At 39.8% G+C, this 18222-nt stretch overlaps 1 protein-coding gene and 1 long non-coding RNA gene across 3 annotated transcripts in view; one reads left to right on the top strand and one right to left on the bottom strand.

Moving 5' to 3' along the window:
- The first annotated feature begins 4516 nt into the window (after positions 1 to 4516).
- Gm42123 lies at positions 4517 to 17235 on the top strand. The gene is made up of 3 exons (XR_880455.2): positions 4517 to 4598; positions 16039 to 16080; positions 17061 to 17235. It is a non-coding gene; the product is annotated as a predicted gene, 42123 (long non-coding RNA).
- The window catches only part of Bmp3 (bone morphogenetic protein 3), a 29639-nt gene continuing 22900 nt past the window's right edge, over positions 11484 to 18222 (bottom strand). For both annotated transcript variants that reach the window (NM_001310677.2, NM_173404.5), the window contains exon 3: positions 11484 to 15799. In NM_001310677.2, coding sequence (NP_001297606.1) covers positions 15675 to 15799 — 125 coding nt within the window. In that variant the 3' untranslated portion in view covers positions 11484 to 15674. The remainder of the gene's footprint in view (positions 15800 to 18222) is intronic.

Here is an 18222-nt window from a genome sequence, read left to right as displayed (position 1 = left end):
AATGTGAGAAGAAAAAATCTCCATATCATATCATATCATATCATATCATATCATATCATATCATATTATATCATAGTAGAGATGTCATAACTACAAAACAAAACAAAAATATTTAAAGCTCTAAAAGTGAAACACCAACTAGTGTACAGTGGCAGAAATGCTAAAATAACATTAGATCTGTTATCTAACACTGGAAGCCAAAAATGATACACTTTATAGTTTTGAAATTAACTGTCAACTAAGATTGACAGTTGTATCAACAAAATTATCTATTAAAGTAAATGGGGAAATTGGAATATTTTAACACAAATACATAATGGCAATTCATGACAGTTGAGCCAGCACTTGTGAAAAGGCATAGCAGAATTCTATGCCCAAGGGAAAATAACAGTGGTTTAAGACACAAGAATACATTCATGAGAGCAATAGACAATAAGAGGAGAACAGGAAAGAAGAAAATAAAAAAACCAGGTCCAGCACAGCAAACTAGGAAGCATCCAGCAGTATTAAGAGAAGAAAGATCTGCCAACTAACCAATCAGAGAAAGACCTACCAGCTAGCCAATCAGAGAAAGATTACCAGGTAACCAATTATAGAAAGATTACCAGCTAGCCAATCAGAGAATGATCTACCAGCTGGCCAATCAGAGAAAGATCTACCAGCTAACCAATCAGAATAATAAAGAGCAAAGCAAGCTGCACCAATGTCCTCTCCTTACTTCCGCTGCCTTTCCAAGCACTTTATGAAAACTTATCAACTTTGACATGTACAAATCCATCTAGTTAGTTACACTTATTGCTCAATATTTCCATTTCAAATTTCTTCTTTACATTTCTGAAAATGATGTAGTAATCCTGTGAGTTTCATTCTAAATGCCTGATACAGAAACAGTTTCAGCCGGTTGTCTTGGATGTTTTGTGGCTTTAAAAAAAAAAAAAAGTTGTTATATTTTTTTAAGAGAATAGAGGAACGTAAATCCTCAGAAAGCAGAAAGCAACTCTATCTTTGGGTAAGTGAAGCTCAAGACTCCCCTTGTAAGTCTGTGGCTTTCTGGGCAAACATTCAACCCAGCATGGAGAACCAGCTGGAGAATCTAAAATGAACTGTCTTTGTTTAGTTTAGACTCACGATGTTCTATTTCAGCCTTGAAAATAGCTACCTTTCTGACCAAACTATTTCTAAGTGTTTATTATGTGTTTTGATATCCCCAAAGAAGTAGAATGAAAATTTGGAGGAAAACTTTCCAGTTCTGTAAAATATACACTGAAATTGTATATATTTTTGCATGTATATGCATGCATATAATATGATTTTCTTGTACAACCTTTTACATTGTTGTGGCTAGCACCTTTGTGTTGTTCAATCACTTGCCTGAATGATTAACTAAGCTGAGATATCAAAAATGGATTGAAATAACTGTTAATGAAAATCAGAGCAAAGTGATTTAATATTGTTTCTATAACTATCTATCTTTCTCCTTATTTATCTGCACATATCATTTTAAAGACAATATCTCAAGTAGCCCAGGCTGGCCTCAAACTTTCCATGTAATGTATGACCTAGAACAGTCACTATTCCTAAGGGGCTAAGATTACAGACTCTGATCACCACAACTAGATTATACACATTCACTTTTGTTATATTTCTTGGGTTTTTGTTGTTGTTGTTTTGTGGCTATGATTGTCTGTAAATTTCTATGTGGACCAGATGGACTTGAACTCACAGCAGTCTTTCTGCCTCCATTCCCCTAATCCTGTGATTACAGGTATGTGAAAGCCACATATGTACCTGCAAGTATGCTGAACTTTCCTAAGGTGAACAAAAAGAAAAAGCAGCTTCATACCCAAGTGGACATTCCTGATTGAGTTAGGAATAACTTCAGAAGGTCCAATGCCATCTAATAAGTTCTTAGTGTCAGAAGAAAGCCTTATTGAGGACTTTCTTGGTCATACAATGTTAGAATGAGTAGAAGAGCTGTCTTTGTCAATTATCTGTATTATCACAGCTCTGCAATTGAGTAGAAATTAGGGTGAGAGTGGAGAGTGTTAGTGAGGGCAGAGGTAAAGTTTGTGGAAGGGTGGGGGGCTGTTATCAAGGGAGGTAGAATGGGGACAAGATATGCACAAGGGACTACTGGAAGATAAAGAAGGGCAGATATGATGGTGGCGCATGCCTTTAATCCTAGCACTTGGTAGGCAGAGGCAGGTGGATTTTTTAGTTTGAGGCCAGTCTGATCTACAGAGTGAGTTTCAGGACAGCCAGGGCAACACAGAGAAACCCTGTCTCAAAAAAACCAAAAAAAAAAAAAAGAAGAAGAAGAAGAAGAAGAAGAAGAAGAAGAAGAAGAAGAAGAAGAAGAAGAAGAAGAAGAGGAAGAGGAAGAGGAAGAGGAAGAGGAAGAGGAAGAGGAAGAGGAAGAGGAAGAGGAGAAGAGGAAGAGGAAGAGGAAGAGGAAGAGGAAGAAGAAGAAGAAAATAGGAAGGGCCGATATTGGCTTATAAAGTGAACAAATAAAAAATTTTTAAAAAATCTGTTTCTAACTGTGCCTCAGCTTTGATCCTAGAGATTTTGTATACTGTAAATAAGTGCTTGTGGTGTGGTTCCGTCCTAGTACACACCTTTAATTGTGAGTTTAAGTAAAGCCAACCATAGGTCAATAGGAGGAACAAGTAACCAGCTAGCAGGGAGTGAATATAAGGAAACAGAAAGGAGGGTCTTGGAGTTGACAGGTATTTAAGGAGGAGAGTTTTTTTCTTCTGGGAAAGGTCAGCTGGTGCTTTCTCTGCCTCTCTTTCTAGCAGGCTTTCATCCCAGTTTCTGGCTCCTGAGTCTTCACTGGTAAAAATCAAACAATTGTAATTTAGTTTTTTTAAAACAACAAAACCCTCATGACAACTAATCTTAGGCTGTCCTTTCAAACAGTGGGTCCACTTATGTGCATCCTTCCCTTTCAGTCACTGCCATCTTGTCCATTATTGGATGAATTGCTCTCCTAACCTTTTGCCTCTGGTGCCAATCATGCAAACCCTCTCCAAAGGATCACTGGTTCAAAGCAGATGTTTCTATTTTCTTTCTTTGAGTAAGAAATGTCACAATCAAAGTATTTATTTTTACTTTAATCGTTAAAGTTCAAGGCGTGGTTCTGTCACTTCCTCCCATAAACTTAATACACAGGCAAATCTTTTCTATAAGTAAATCTTCAATAATGTTGAGGTTTGGATGGGTGGTGAATGGTTCTCAAAGGAGGAGTTCCTAGAATGATGCTACAGTAAGGTGATGGGAAGCTTAGAGGTCAAATTCAGTGATAAGTTCTTATACCGCAGAGGACTGGCATTCAAAATGAGCCAGGTCTATTCTGCATGTGGCTTCCGCCCTCCTGCTCATGAGGTAAGTGGTTTGTTCCACCACCAACTCCTGCCACAGGGTATCTAATAACTACCTGCTACTTGTGTATTCCTATCCAAAACTCAACTTTTATTCCAGAAATTTACAAGAGAAAGAGTAGCCAAGCCCAAGTTCCTCTGAGACTTTATATTGAAAGATTAATATTAATCAAGTCAAAGTATACACACACATTTTTTTCCTCTGTTCTTGAGCACAAGATCTTCCACTCTAATAGGTTGTTCCAAAGTAGTCATCTTTCTGCTACCTGGCAACAACATCTCTCGTGGTGATGGATGCCCCCTATCCCTTTTCAACCTAGATCCTACTGCAGTGAAATAGACTTAACATCAAACACCCCCACTCTGCTGAAGGAAAGGGGAGCTGCTGGTGACATTGAGAGGTAAAGGAACCTTCAAAGATCTCTCAGCTCAGCTTACAAAGCCTGCAGCCTGCCTATGCCCTACAGCTATCACTCAAGAGTATTAGATGGCAAGCTCCAAATCAAAGTTTGGAGTACAACTTGGAGGGTCTCCTTATGTCTCAATGCAGATGCCTTCAATACACCCAACCAAGGCACGCCATCAACTTCTGCATCATAGTCATCCAAAGACTGCAACATCTCTGAAACTCCACACTCATCATTGTGACTGGAACAGTACATGGGTTCCAATGACCACCATCCTCAGTCCACATGAAGGAGCAGCAATGATACTGTTGCTCGGGAGATGAAAACTACCCTCTCAACCATCAGTATACATTTTTGGTGAAGCTATGAAAATGTGTTCTTATTCTGTTGGTCTGGTCATGCTTACTGAGATGCAGATCAGAATTTCCTGTATGGAAATATTTCAAGGTATGATTTTATACATTTCATATTATTAATGTTTAAAGAAAATTGATGCATCTGGCTCAGAGTGTAAGCAGTTGAAAGTTCCAAGAGCCTACTGCTGGCTCTGGTAAGGTTCACTCTTGCTGTGTTACACAACAGAGGATGCTATTATGATGAGAGTGCAGTGTGTGAGAGAGATCACACACTCTTGCAGTGATAGGACAGGAAGAGAGAGAGAGAGAGAGAGAGAGAGAGAGAGAGAGAGAGAGAGAGAGAGAGAGAGAGAGAGGGAGAGAGAGAGAGAGGGAGAGAGAGAGAGAGAGAGATTTGCATGAGTCTGCCACTAGTTGGACTGCAGCCAAGACAGCTACAGCAAGCTTCAGAGGTAAGTTAAGATACTTGCTTACCTTGATAAACACTGTGAAGACACTGTCCACCATTGCTCTGGAATGAGCAGAAACAGTCTCAGAAATATAAAGACAGTGGATAGATCAAAAATCTCTTTGGTGCTGAGCCAATGTGCTTCCTGTATAGTGACTCAGGGAGCCCTTACAACACTATTAAGTAAGAAAGGTTTTCATTCTCATTTTACACATTAGGCAGGAGAAGGAGATGAGTTGTAATGATTGGCTCAAGGTCACATAGTTATTAAGTGACGAAGTTGGAATTCTAGAACTATGTGGATCCATGTCTGAGGGCCCAGCTACCAGAATATATTCTCTTACGTGAAATCTCTCTCTCTCTCTCTCTCTCTCTCTCTCTCTCTCTCAAGAACTATATTTGACTATTAAAATGAAAGGGTGAAAGACAACAGTTGAGTATAGGCATACAAGGCAGAAGAGTCTCACAAGCCTAACCATACAGCAGCAGTGAAAATGACTGATCTTCTCAGGTGAGAGGAGGGTGGCCCATTCTCCCTGTATTCTCCCTGTCCTTGATCAAGCTTGTCCTTCTGTCCTGCCTTGTGTTATGATTGTTTGTCCTTTAAGGCATGGTTAGGAAAAAGTGCTTGCAAGTTGTGGCTTAGCTAGATGTTTGGGTGAGAATAGGGTATACCAGAGAAAGGGAGGAGTTTGGAGATCATCTAAGTGAAGATTTCAGAGGTGGAGAAGTTCGGCAGGACCGGAAAGCCCAAAGTGTAAGACTGCCGGTGCTCGAGTCCGTGGATGCATCAAAAACAGCAGAGGAAGAAATGGAAGTCAAACTGAATCTTTAAAAGCTCATGCAATGAGTTGAATAAGACAAATAGTAACAAAAATTGACGTTAAGATGTTCTGTCTTCTGTTTTAGGAAGCTGATTAACTCACTTGCATACACTCTCACATTAAACCTCATCGAAATCACACGAAGCAGGAATTTAAGATAATGTTTTGATCAATTCTTTGAGAGTTTTATATGCTATATTTTGATGACTGGCAGTCTCTACCTCCCACAGACTCACAGATTTAATTCCACCTCCTTACCCATCCACTATAGTCATCAATACATGATCAACCTACTGGTTAGTTACAAAACTAACTCTGCCTCTTTCAGAAGCTGCTAATTGCCAATAGCTCCTCAGCTAGGGATGGAACTTCAGGCTTGCCCCACCCCTGATCCATGCTGGGATTTGGTCTGGCTCTGGCTTGCACAGGCCCTGCACATGTTATCATTTATCATTACTACTGTAAGTTTATATATACAATAGTCCTGTTGTGTCAGGACAACACTTTTCACTCTAATTGCCTACCACCCTTGGCCCTTACCATCTTTCCTTCCCTCTTCTGTGGTGATTCCAGAGAAGGGTGGAATATAGATGTTCCATTTGGGGCTGAGCAGTCTAAAGCCTCTTATTCTATGCACAGTGGTCAGGCTCTGGTCCCTTCTGTCAATCACCAGCTACTGCAAGATGAAGCTTCTCTAATGAGGTTTGAGAGATGCACTAATCTATGGATGTAGCAGTCAGTCATTAGGAGTGGGGTTTGTACTATATCCATTTAGCAGAAGGATAGTATTAGGGTCTTTCCTACCACCCGTGGCCTATCTTGCCTTAGGTTCTTGGCCCTGACAATGGTGCCAGGTAAGAGTTGTCTTGTGGATCAGGCCTTCCCTTCAATCCAATCATAAAGTGTTTGGTGACGCCCATAATATTTGTGCCACTGTTGTCCAGGTGGCCTATTTTGACAGGCTAGTCTTTATTGTAGTTCATGGGGTCCACAGATGGATTATGCTACGTAGTTTTTACTCTGGATGTGTGCATAGCACCTCCCAACACTATGAAAGCAAGACTTTTGGGATGAATCTTCCAGGTAAGTACCAGCTTGATCTCCCATGTTCTATGACTCAAGTGTTTGGTAACATCAGAAATGAGTTCTTGCCATCAAGTTCTGGAGGGCAAGCAAGAGCAATGACAGCATAATTTAGAGCCATTTATGAGTCCCCAGTTGCCAATACTTGTTACCAAAAGAGGTAATCCATTTCTATCATCACTACACTGTAGTTTCTGGTGTCAGTATTATTATTCTGTTATTGTGTAACTCTATTTAAATTATAGATAGATAGACACACATATACATACATATATATGTATATATACATATATATATATACACACATAGATATAGATATAGATATATAGATATATAGATATTCCACCTATGTTTTAAAGAAGAAAAGAAAGGTCTTTTCTCCCCCAAAAGTCCTGTGTTTTTGTATGTTCAAATTAAATTTGTAATCTCTGCTATGGAACATTGTTCTTCATTGCTTTTGTGTATTTTTACATATGCATTTCACAGGACACAATATATATATATATATATATATATATATATATGTGTGTGTAATATATATAATATATTATATATATAAACATATATAAACTATATATAATATATTATAGTTTAGAATGTTTTTACAACCACAGTCTTTCATCTGACTTTCTCAAAAGGCATTTATAGTTAGTTTCCTTTCTCTATGCTTTCCTCTCTACTCTGACCTCCCACTCTCAACCTCACTTAATCTTTTCTGTCCCATTATTCTACTCTCCCCCTATGTATCAGTGCATGCTATCTTCACTCCCCATAGTTCCTTTCTAGTTTTATGGCATCTATGGATTTTTCACATAAATTTTTGATCTTAGCCATTCTGACTGGTGTGAGGTGGAATCTCAGGGTTGTTTTGATTTGCATTTCCCTGATGATTAAGGATGTTGGACATTTTTTCAGGTGCTTCTCAGCCATTCAGTATTCCTCAGTTGAGAATTTTTTGTTTAGTTCTGTACCCCATTTTTAATAGCGTTATTTGATTTTCTGGCATTCAGCTTCTTGAGTTCTTTGTATATATTGGATATTAGCCCCTATCAGATTTAGGATTGGTAAAGATCCTTTCCCAATATGTTGGTGGCCTTTTTGTCTTGTTGACAGTGTCTTTTGCCTTACAGAAGCTTTGCAATATTTTGAGGTCCCATTTGTCAATTCTTGATCTTACAGCACAAACCATTGCTGTTCTGTTCAGGAATTTTTCCCCTGTGCCCATATCTTAGAGGCTTTCCCCCACTTTCTCCTCTATAAGTTTCAGAGTCTCTGGTTTTATGTGGAGTTCCTTGATCCACTTAGACTTGAATGTTGTACAAGAGGATAAGAATGGATCAATTCACATTATGCCCCAGTATAGGGGAATGCCAGGACCAGGAATGGGAGTGGGTGTGTTAGGGAATAGAGGGGAGGAGGGGATAGGGAATTTTTGGAGGGGATACTAGGAAAGGGGATAACATTTGAAATGTAAATAAATAAAATATCTAATAAAAATGAATTTTTCACATAGAAAAACACCCATCTAAAGATTCAAAGCTGTCTTAGTCAGGGTTTTTATCCCTGCAAAAACATCATGACCAAGAAGCAAGTTGGGGAGAAAAGGGTTTATTTGGCTTACACTTCCATATTGCTGTCCATCACCAAGGAAGTCAGGAATGGAACTCAAGCAGGTCAGAAAGCAGGAGCTGATGCAGAAGCCATGGAGGGATGTTACTTACTGGCTTGCTTCCCCTGGCTTGCTCAGCCTGCTCTCTTATAGACCCCAAGACTACCAGACCAGAGATGGTCCCACCCACAAGGGGCCTTTCTCCCTTGATCACTAATTGAGACCCCTTGTCAACTTGACACACAAACACATCACCAGTAAGCCTCAACCTTTAATTTCTTATTCATCCCCAAGATTTAAACAACTTTAAAAGTCCCACAGTTTTACATATTAAAAGTCAATCCCTTTAAAATGTCCAATATCTTTTAAAATCCAAAGTCTTTTTACAATTAAAAGTCTCTTAACTGTGGGAGCCACTAAAATATTTTCTTCTTTCAAGAGGGAAAATATCAGGGCACAGTCACAATCAAAAGCAAAAATCAATCTCCAACCATCCAATGTCTGGGATCCAACTCACGATCTGGGCTCCTCCAAGGGCTTGGGTCACTTCTCCAGCCATGCCCTTTATAGCACACGTGTCATCCTCTAGGCTCCAGATGCCTGTACTCCGCTGCTGCTGCTCTTGGTGGTCATCTCATGGTACTGGCATCTCCAAAACACTGCATGACCCCTTTAGTCCTGGGCCGTCAATTGCAACTGAGGCTGCACCATCACCAATGGCCTTCCATAGTCTCTCACAGTGCCGAGCCTCAGCTGCTCTGTGTGACCCCTTCATGCCTTCAAAACCAGTACCACTTGGGTGACCCTTACACATTACCAAGTCCCGCTGCAGCAGGAGTACAACCATGGCTATCTCTGGAACACAGCCTCTTTGTGCTTTCAGAAAACACTTCCCAGAAGATGTCACCTCAACGATGCTGGTCTCTTCTTAATCACCGCTAATTTCTTAGCTCCAGCTAACCAGCATCAATAGTCCCAGTAATAGAAAGTTTTTGCTTTAGTAGTTCTGGTATCTTGTTAATCACAGCCGATTCTTCAGCCCCAGCTAACCAGAACTACAGAATCTTCACAATCAAAACAGCAATGGCCCTGAAAAGAGTCTTTAATTTTCCCTCTGAAATTTCACAAGCCAGACTTCCATCTTCTGCACTGTTCTCAACATTATCTTCCAAGTTCCTACACAACATCTGACAGAGCTCTTAATACCGAATGGCTCTTCTAGCCCAAAGTTCCAAAGTCCTTCCACAGTCCTCCTCAAAACATGATCAGGTTGTCATAGGAATACCCCACTCTGCTGGTACCAATTTGCTTAGTCAGGGTTTCTATTCCTGCACAAACATCATGACCAAGAAGCAAGTTGGGGAGGAAAGGGTTTATTTGGCTTACACTTCCATATTGCTGTTCATCACCAAGGAAGTCAGGAATGGAACTCAAGCAGGTCAGGAGGCAGGAGCTGATGCAGAGGCTATGGAGGGATGTTCTTTACTGGCTTGCTTCCCCTGGTTTGCTCAGCCTGCTCTCTTATAGACCCTAAGACTACCAGCCCAGAGATGGTCCCACCCACAAGGGGCCTTTCCCCCTTGATCACTAATTGAGAAAATGTCTTACAGTTGGATCTCATGGAGGCATTTCCTTAACTGAAGCTCCTTATTCTGTGCTAACTCTAGCTGTGTCAAGTTGACACAAAACTAGCCAGTACAAAAGCTACTATCCACATGTGAGAGAAAGCATAATATTTGCCTTTATGTATCTGAGTTGCTTACTTCAGGATGACTATGTCCAGCCCCATCCACCTGCCTGCAAATTTCATTTTTCTGAACAGATGAACATTCTGTTGCAATGATGTATTATGGTTTTATTGTCCCATCATCAGCTGATGGACATCAAGATTGTCTTCATTATGGACATCGTAAATAGAGCAGGAAGGAGCTTGGAGGAGCAAGTGCCAGTGTAGTAGGATGTAGTGTGCCTTGGGTTTACACCCAAGACAGGATAGCTGGATCCTGGGGTATATCCACTTCTAGCCATCTGGGAAACCTACACACTGAGTTTCATATTACCTTCACCAGCTTGCAATCCCACTGTCTCCTCTCTCCCCACCTCTTCACTGTTAACTTTCTTTCTTTCTTTCTTTCTTTCTTTCTTTCTTTCTTTCTTTCTTTCTTTCTTTCTTTCTTTCTTTCTTTCTTTTTTAAATCCACTCTGACTGGGTAAGATGAAATCTCAAAGTAGTTTCAATTTGCATTTGTATGATGACCTAAGGGCTAAGTTCAATAATAACTTTGAAAAAATATTTCTCAGCCATTTTTATTTTGTCTTTTGAGTGCTCTCTCTGTTTGTACTGGTTTTTAATTGGGCTGTTCTCTCTCTCTCTCTCTCTCTCTCTCTCTCTCTCTCTCTCCCTCTCTCCCCCCTTCCCTCCCTCCCTCCATGTCTGTCTGTCTCTCAATATTTAGTTTTTCAAGTTCTTTGTAAACTAATGACCTTTTTGTTTTTGTTTTTGTTTTTCGAGACAGGGTTTCTCTATGTGGCCCTGGCTGTCCTGGAACTCACTCTGTAGACCAGGCTGTCCTCAAACTCAGAAATCTGCCTGCCTCTGCCTAAAGGCGTGAGTCACCACGCCCGGCCTTAAACTAATAATCTTGATTCTAACCTTCCATTGGCAAAGGCTTTATTACTTCATTCATATGTAAGATAAATGAAGCTCTCTGAGATCAAGGAACTTGCTTAAGAAGATCCCTACTTGCCTCTAGTCTCAGCTGGCCTGGAATTCACTACATCACATTTGCATAGGCTCAGACTGAAGGGTGAGAAGAGGAAGGGTGGGAAGAGTTTTTACTTCACAACCTCAGGCCATTTTTTAATTAAAGAGAATTTTGCAATTTAAAAAGCATCTCAAAGACCAGACTGGTTAAATTTAGATCTTAACACTCTACCATGGACAATATGTGTTAATCACGGAGGCAGAAACAAAGTTATCATTGAGATAGTAAGCCAGACAATTAAGGGGAAGAATTAAAACCCTAAGTCTCCATCACAAGATATAGAATTTATTGTCTAAAGAGGGAAGAAACCTCTAAATGAATCAAGGTACAAGTTTCTAGTTGCAAAGGCTCAAGACACATCCCTTTGGGTATGTTTCTGGGTATTCTAAGATGCTGATCATGTTTTACCCCTTTGGGTGTGTTTCTGGAATGTTCCTAAAATGCAGATTATGTTTGATTGATTAGGAGTTAGGGATGCTCTGTGCATTGAAAACTTGTTTCCTCTGAAAGATTTAACCTTGTATCGCAGCGTATTTCCTTTTTTTTCAAATGCAACACAGCAAGAATCATTTTTAAAAACCTCCCTCGGGAAAAAGCAAAGAATGGAAAAATGTTTAATTGAGCTGTTTTTATTTTTGTAATATAGGACGAAAGGTCTTTGTTACTGGAGGAGAATGATATAAGTTCAGGAAAGCTTAACACATCGGTAGTGAAGAACCCTTCACAGTTACTGCCACAGCCTTGGAATGGACCCGACTAAGGAACTAAATGTCCTGTCCTATCTAGGAACTATAGTAAGAAAGATGTTTTTCTCACCTAGTAAGGAAAAAAGTCATTACCAATATAGAAAGGCAACAGTCATTAAATAAATTACAAGCATCTTTAAACTTTTTCCATATACATATAATATATATTCCAATTGCCATGGACTGTACAAGCATTAAATTTTCAACTAAAACATTTACAGAAGCTAATGTGAAAAGTAGAAGAGAAAGCTTTGTCTTTAGAAAAGTGGAGATCGTTTTATCATTCAAAAGCCACATAGAAATACTGAGAAATCAGATTTACCCAAGCTTCCTTACTCAGTTGCTTATTCATCCTTACGTGTCAGGAATGCATAGCTATTCTCTAACCCAACCTTGATTCAACATGTTCAGACATTTGCTACTCGGTAGCATGGAGAAAATGTAAAGCTTCAAGATTAACTGACTAGTGTCGTTACATAAGCATTGTATAAGTCAGACTGGTGATACTGTTCCTCACATTTTTTATGAAATATTAAATGGGTAATACAAGTTTTCTACAGAGATAGTAAAGCATTGTGTCAGCGAATAGATGACCAGCGGTGAATACGCAGCTAGTTAGGATAGGATTTAACCTGGAATACTGCAATCCCGAGGTAAAGGCACTCGATATTCCAGTTCCACTCTACAGCATTAAATTCCTTAAATTATATATTATTCACACGGGTTACAACGAAGAATTCTTAAAATACTGCATGGATATGGGGAATCCCTTAGCTGGAATTCTAGGAAACAGTTATCAGAAATAGAATGTATAGATTTGAGCCAGATGGGGGGTCCCAGCGCTGCAAACAGGAAGTAGACAAGGGTCCACTCCCAATGAAGAGCCTGTCTGCAATTGATACCCACTTGCAAAGGAAAAAAAATTAGTTTTCTCCAATGGAATGGAGTGTCACTGGGTATATTAATCACACTTAATGGTAAGCCCTATGCCCAGGAATAAATGGTCAAAATAAACCAACTCAGTGATATTCTTGTAGGCTTTTTTAAAAAAGAATTATTTTCTTAAAATGTCTGTCTGTCTGTCTGTCTGTCTGTCTCTGTCTCAGTTGCTGCTTCTGTCTTATTCTATCTGTCTTTCTGTCTCTCACTTTGTCTGTCTGTCTGTCTCTCTCTGAGTCTCTGTCTGTGTGTGTGTGTGTGTGTGTGTGTGTGTGTGTGTGTGTGTTGTAAGAATGGCTAGGACACAGTTTGAGAATAGAAAAAGAATATGTTGAGAAGGGAGAAAGTGATGGGAATAGAGATAGGGCATACAGGTTTTATTTAGAAAATAGCATTTCAAAACGTAGTGCTTTTTCCCATCAACCCCAAAATCATAGGAGAGTTGTCAAAATCTTGTATGGAAATGTGTACCTAACACATTGCAGATGAGGCGCTTATTTAATATTGCACTTAAGTAAAGTCTATTGATTAAAACACCAGCCAATTTACTTTAATTCCCCCTACTAGGAGTCATTTTTTCCCCATGTGCATGTTATTGTACCTCCAACTTAGAACACGCTGAGAGTATGGCCAGCAGCTGTTTAGAGCAACAGTCAAGTGGCCTTTCTCTGACGTGGTGCTGAGAAAATGTCAAAGTTCAATGTGGGCTTCCTTTTGCATGTTAACCATTAATCAAAGTGAAGTTTTAGTTGGTCAGTACTTGAGAATTTTTATCATTCCAAGAAGACTTGACCACACTTGTAGGATTTAATACACAAAATTTAGGAATGGATTTGAGTTTTGAAAGGCAACAGAAAATTGAATATAAAAAGCTGAGAAGGGATACACAGGGTTATTACCAGGGTTTGGGGTTGGTGTATCTTCAGGAGAAGTGAAATTAAGAGTCTCAACAAATCTACTCAGGAAAATAAATTCTATTTGACGAAAGACCCATGAATATGTAGCTTGGTGTTTCTGTTGTGTATTTTGCTTTCAAATTTGTCAGGAATTTTGTTAAAAAGTAATTTTATTCCCCACTGGAGTTTGAATGTCTGTAACTTCTTCATGCTAAAGGGAATCCGGGCAACCTTGGTCCTTGCACTTAGTCTTTCAAACCCCCTGTGTCTCCTTGAGAGTTAGGACAATTCCACAATATGTTAGGGCCTTTCAAAGTGGAAAGAGCTTTGCCTGGATGTCTTATGTAATAGCCTTCAAATAGAATACTGCACAGTGAACCTGTTGCTTCGTCTGATTTATGAACAGAGATACTTGCACCATTTCTGTATCTGCTGATCATGACCCCTGAGAGGTGATGTATGGAACAGCTTTTTAGAAACCAAACTCTCAGCGTGTCCAGCTAAACAGATCAGCCTCTTGCTTTACCCATGGGAGTTGCCGTGCCCTTAAAACATGACACACTTCATCACTATTTCATAATGACCAAACAGCTGATAGCTACAGGCGAAGATGGGAAAAACATATATTCTGATCTCATACATGTTCTGTAATGGAGCATTTCTATCTAATCATCATATAAGAGTGATTTAAGATCAGGAGTGTCCTCAGAGACGACAAAGTGACCAACCATCTATGAAGTGAAATCACTTCCATCTTCCAGGTAAGTACAGTTTCCAGATCTTTAAGTTTTTTCAGTGTGTGTGTGTGTGTGTGTGTGTGTGTGTGTGTGTAGAGGTCAGAGGATAACTTGTGACAGCTGGTTTTCTCCTTCTGCCATGTGGGTTCCAGGAATGCCTTGGTAGCAAGCACCGTTACCCACTGAGATACCTTACAAGTCTGTTAATGAAAGATAAAACAACTTTCAACAGCAGAAATCAAAGATGACATACTTATGACAAGTGGAAGTGGAAACTGTGTCTCTGTTGACTCTCTTTCCTGGTGAATAATTTTTTGTAGGCTTTGATGGAGTATAGGGTCCATGACTGAGGACAGTGTCTTGATCTCTGGGGAGAAGAGCCTAGAAACAGGTGTGGAGCATGGTAGTCACCACAAGATAGCAATTCACTTGGTCATTTCTAACAACGGCTTGTAAGCCTCAACATCTATGAACAACGTCACAGGAAGAGAGAGTATAGTGGTAAGGAAACTTTAAAGTTAATAACTTCAGGAAGCACTTCCTAAATTACCTTAGAGCAAATGACAAGATGTGTAGGGAAAAAAGAAAACTACAGAAGAACGACACCCGGGGTTTTAAAAATGAAGCCTTTGGCTCTCTTTTACTGGGAGTCAAGGCCGTGAAAACATCTGTATTTCCAATCAGTGACACGTCGCTCTTGGCATAGGCTCTTGGATCATGCAATCATCAGTGGATTGGTGCTGGCCAGAATATGATATTATTGACGACAACAAAGGAATGCCATGACGATGCAGCTATAGAACCGTATTAAGGAAGCCTTTTCTTTTTCTATAGGAGGTACAGCGAGCTGACACACGCACACTCACACTAGTACTCTGCACACACTAGCTCGACTCACACCATGATTGTAGAGAAAAACCCAGGATAGACAAGTCTCAGAAACGTTCCCAGTGAACATCAAAGAAAGACGGGTGTTTAGCAGTTGCTGTCTGCTCAGGAGCCTAAGGCAAGACACCTAGTGAGAAAAAATTGTAAAGCTCCTCTCTACTTCCCTTTCCTCTTTATATGAGTAGCAACAAATGATAAGTTATTGCTGTCATTTCCCACCCAATCTTAAAGCCCAATACAAAAATAAGTCACTGTGTTCTCTAACACTTCTAAAAAAAACAGGTTGAGTAACAATTTTTCTTATGTGATTAAGAAACAACAGAAATAGAGATCCACATTTACTAAAATCTCACTTTTAGTTACATTCGAAGGAAAATACAGTCCGGTTTTGTTTGGTGGAAACCTTCAATCTATTTGTTCATTTTCTTCCTGCTATCAAACATCTTTTGGGACAAAAAAAAAAAAAAAAAAAGCCCATAAAACCCAACTCGTGATTGGATGGAGCATCTGTGAGTTCTTGAAGAGGTTATCTACAAGCACAGGAGTCGACTGTCATGTTAGGGTAGACTTTGAGCACTACATTCTTGTTTTCATCAAAGAACAAGATGCTGAGTGAGGACATCTTTTCCGGCACACAGCAAGGCTCGGGAATCCCGGAGACGACCCCCACCGCTCGCACTATGCTCTGGATGGTGGCGTGATTTGATGGTTTCAAAGACTGGAAAGAGAAATAAGAGCAACATGTTAGGTGAAGCCGCTCTCCTCGGGTCTCGTCACAGACAATGAATTTGTTTGAACAGTCCTAAAAAGGCCCACATCATTGAATACTCAGCCCAAACTCATCTACCTCCAAGGATGTATCATCTATAAAGCGCCTGTTAGGGTCCGGGAATTTTGTAGGTGGTGCCTTTAATCTTCACAACAAATTGGTTACGTTTTTTTTTTTTTTTTTTCCAGAAACTCAGAAAGCTAAATGACATGTCTGAAGTCAAACAGCTGGTAAGTACAATGAAACTTTGAACTCCATTCTGTTAGCAGGAATCATTTAATTAGAAACAACTTAGTCCCCAACCATGGAATTAATGTATTCCCCATGTTTTTAATTAAAACAACAACAAACAACAAAAATTGTCCCTGACCCTCTGTGAACCATTAAAGAACTCAATAAACACACTGACAGTAACCATCAACTATAAAGGAGAATTTGTTCAGTGTTATTAAAATTAAACTAGGTGGAGTAAAGGCTAATTATTAATTTATTTTGTTGTCATAAGGATTAATCTTTTATTCATATTATACAAGTATCCAGCTCAGATTACAAATTGGGGTTGACAAGACCACACCTTTGACCACTGGGGGTCACTGTTGCTCCATGGGCAATTTAAACTGGGTGGCTTGGTAGTCTTAAGATGGACTGTGTGTGTCCTTTGGGAATGAAGAATGGGGGTCTAAGCTTTTCACATGGATGACAGGAGTTTGGTCAAGGAAGCCTTGATCCAATCTCTTCCCTGAGAAAACAGAATGTGTTTTACTTAGGAAGCAATGTACAGCTCTACCCTCTCTAGAAGTATTGAAAAAGGTCCCAATCTCAAGCCCAGAGTGGTCAGAAGAACTCCAGGAGAGAAGCCACAGTGCCCAGAAACACAACTCTCCTAGCATTTTTCCTAGGTGGATGTAATTAGTTTTGTTTTAAATACATTTAGAAGCAGAAATTTGAGGACTGAGGTTGTGGCTCAAAATCACTTGCCCATTATCTGTGAGGGCCAGGGTTTGATCCCAGCTGTTCCTCAAAAAGGCAGATACAATCCTGCAATCCTAACTCCAGAGTTAAAGGCCAGCCTCAGCTTTGTGGGTGGAGCAGAAAAGCTCATCCCGAGGTTACATGAGACTCTCTGCTAAAAGAAAGACAGCAAAACAGGGAAAGAGGAATTGCCACAAGTGGACAATTTTATTTCAGCTAGAACTCTTATTTCTTACAGCTCAGAGGCGTTTGGATTCGTGAACTGGGACTCGAATCCAGCCTGGAAAGAACTCCAGGACAGGAACATGGGGGAAGTTAGGGGGCTAAGGGTGCGTCCAGGTCAAAGGAAAAGAAAGTGATGTGGAAAGCTGTTGTACTGTCAGAAAATCAAAGCAAGTCAAAGAAAGGACCAGTGCTGGCAGAAGAAGGGAGATGTTATTTGAATCACTCCATCTTTTAATTTCAGTGAAAAGAATCCATACACTACAGTTCAATTTTTGTAAAATGATTTTTAAAAACTACTGTCAACACTACAGTGATGTTTCTACTCTTGCTTTCTAGTAACTTGAAGAATGTCTTGACTGATTACATGGTCAATTAGTTCTAATTGGTTACAAAGCGAAGTATTCTCGCCTTGAGTTTTAAAGGCTCCTAGTACTTGTACCTTACATATTGTTTGTCCTGTATTAAAATATGTTTACTTTACTGGATGAAAATTATCAGAAAAAATGTGGGGATCAAAAGAGGATTCACACATCTATGAAAATGTCACAGTGATTCCCATTATTCCACATAATTAATATTTAAGAATAATGGCAAAAGACCTCCGTGAGTCTGTGAAGTTTACAGGATGTGCCTTTAGCATTGGAACAGAGCAGGGCACATGCTGGCATGAATATTGTTGGCTTCCACTTCTGTTGACTGAAAGCTATTAGAAAGCTTCAGCCTTTCAAATAGCTTGCTGCTAAAGTGTTAGAGGCAGTTATAGTCAGTTTGTCTGTTGTTACTCTTTCTGGTTAATGTTTAATGCCTGGGTGTCATGTAGTGTAAGTGGCCTTAATTAAATGAGTGCTTGAGCCATTGGTATGGCTACTCGACACCTCCCTCAGTGCCTAGAATAGTGTATCTAGACACCGCAGCAATATTGTTAAGTGGCTGAAATACTTAGAAGAAATAGTACACTCTCCATTTTACCCATTTATGAGGAATAACTCCTATCAACAAAAATAAAAGGTTCTGTGCAAGTGAATTGGTGTAGATATGGAAAATATTCATGGGTGTTACCTAGGGGAAAATTCCTCTCTCTCTCTCTCTCTCTCTCTCTCTCTCTCTCTCTCTCCCTCTCTCTCTCTCTCCCTCTCTCCCTCTCTCTCCAAGTCAGAACTGATGGGTTTAGGAAT

The sequence above is a fragment of the Mus musculus genome, chromosome 5 (assembly GCF_000001635.26).
Source record: "Mus musculus strain C57BL/6J chromosome 5, GRCm38.p6 C57BL/6J".
Lineage (NCBI taxonomy): Eukaryota > Metazoa > Chordata > Mammalia > Rodentia > Muridae > Mus > Mus musculus.
This window is presented reverse-complemented; position numbering and strand designations above follow the sequence as displayed.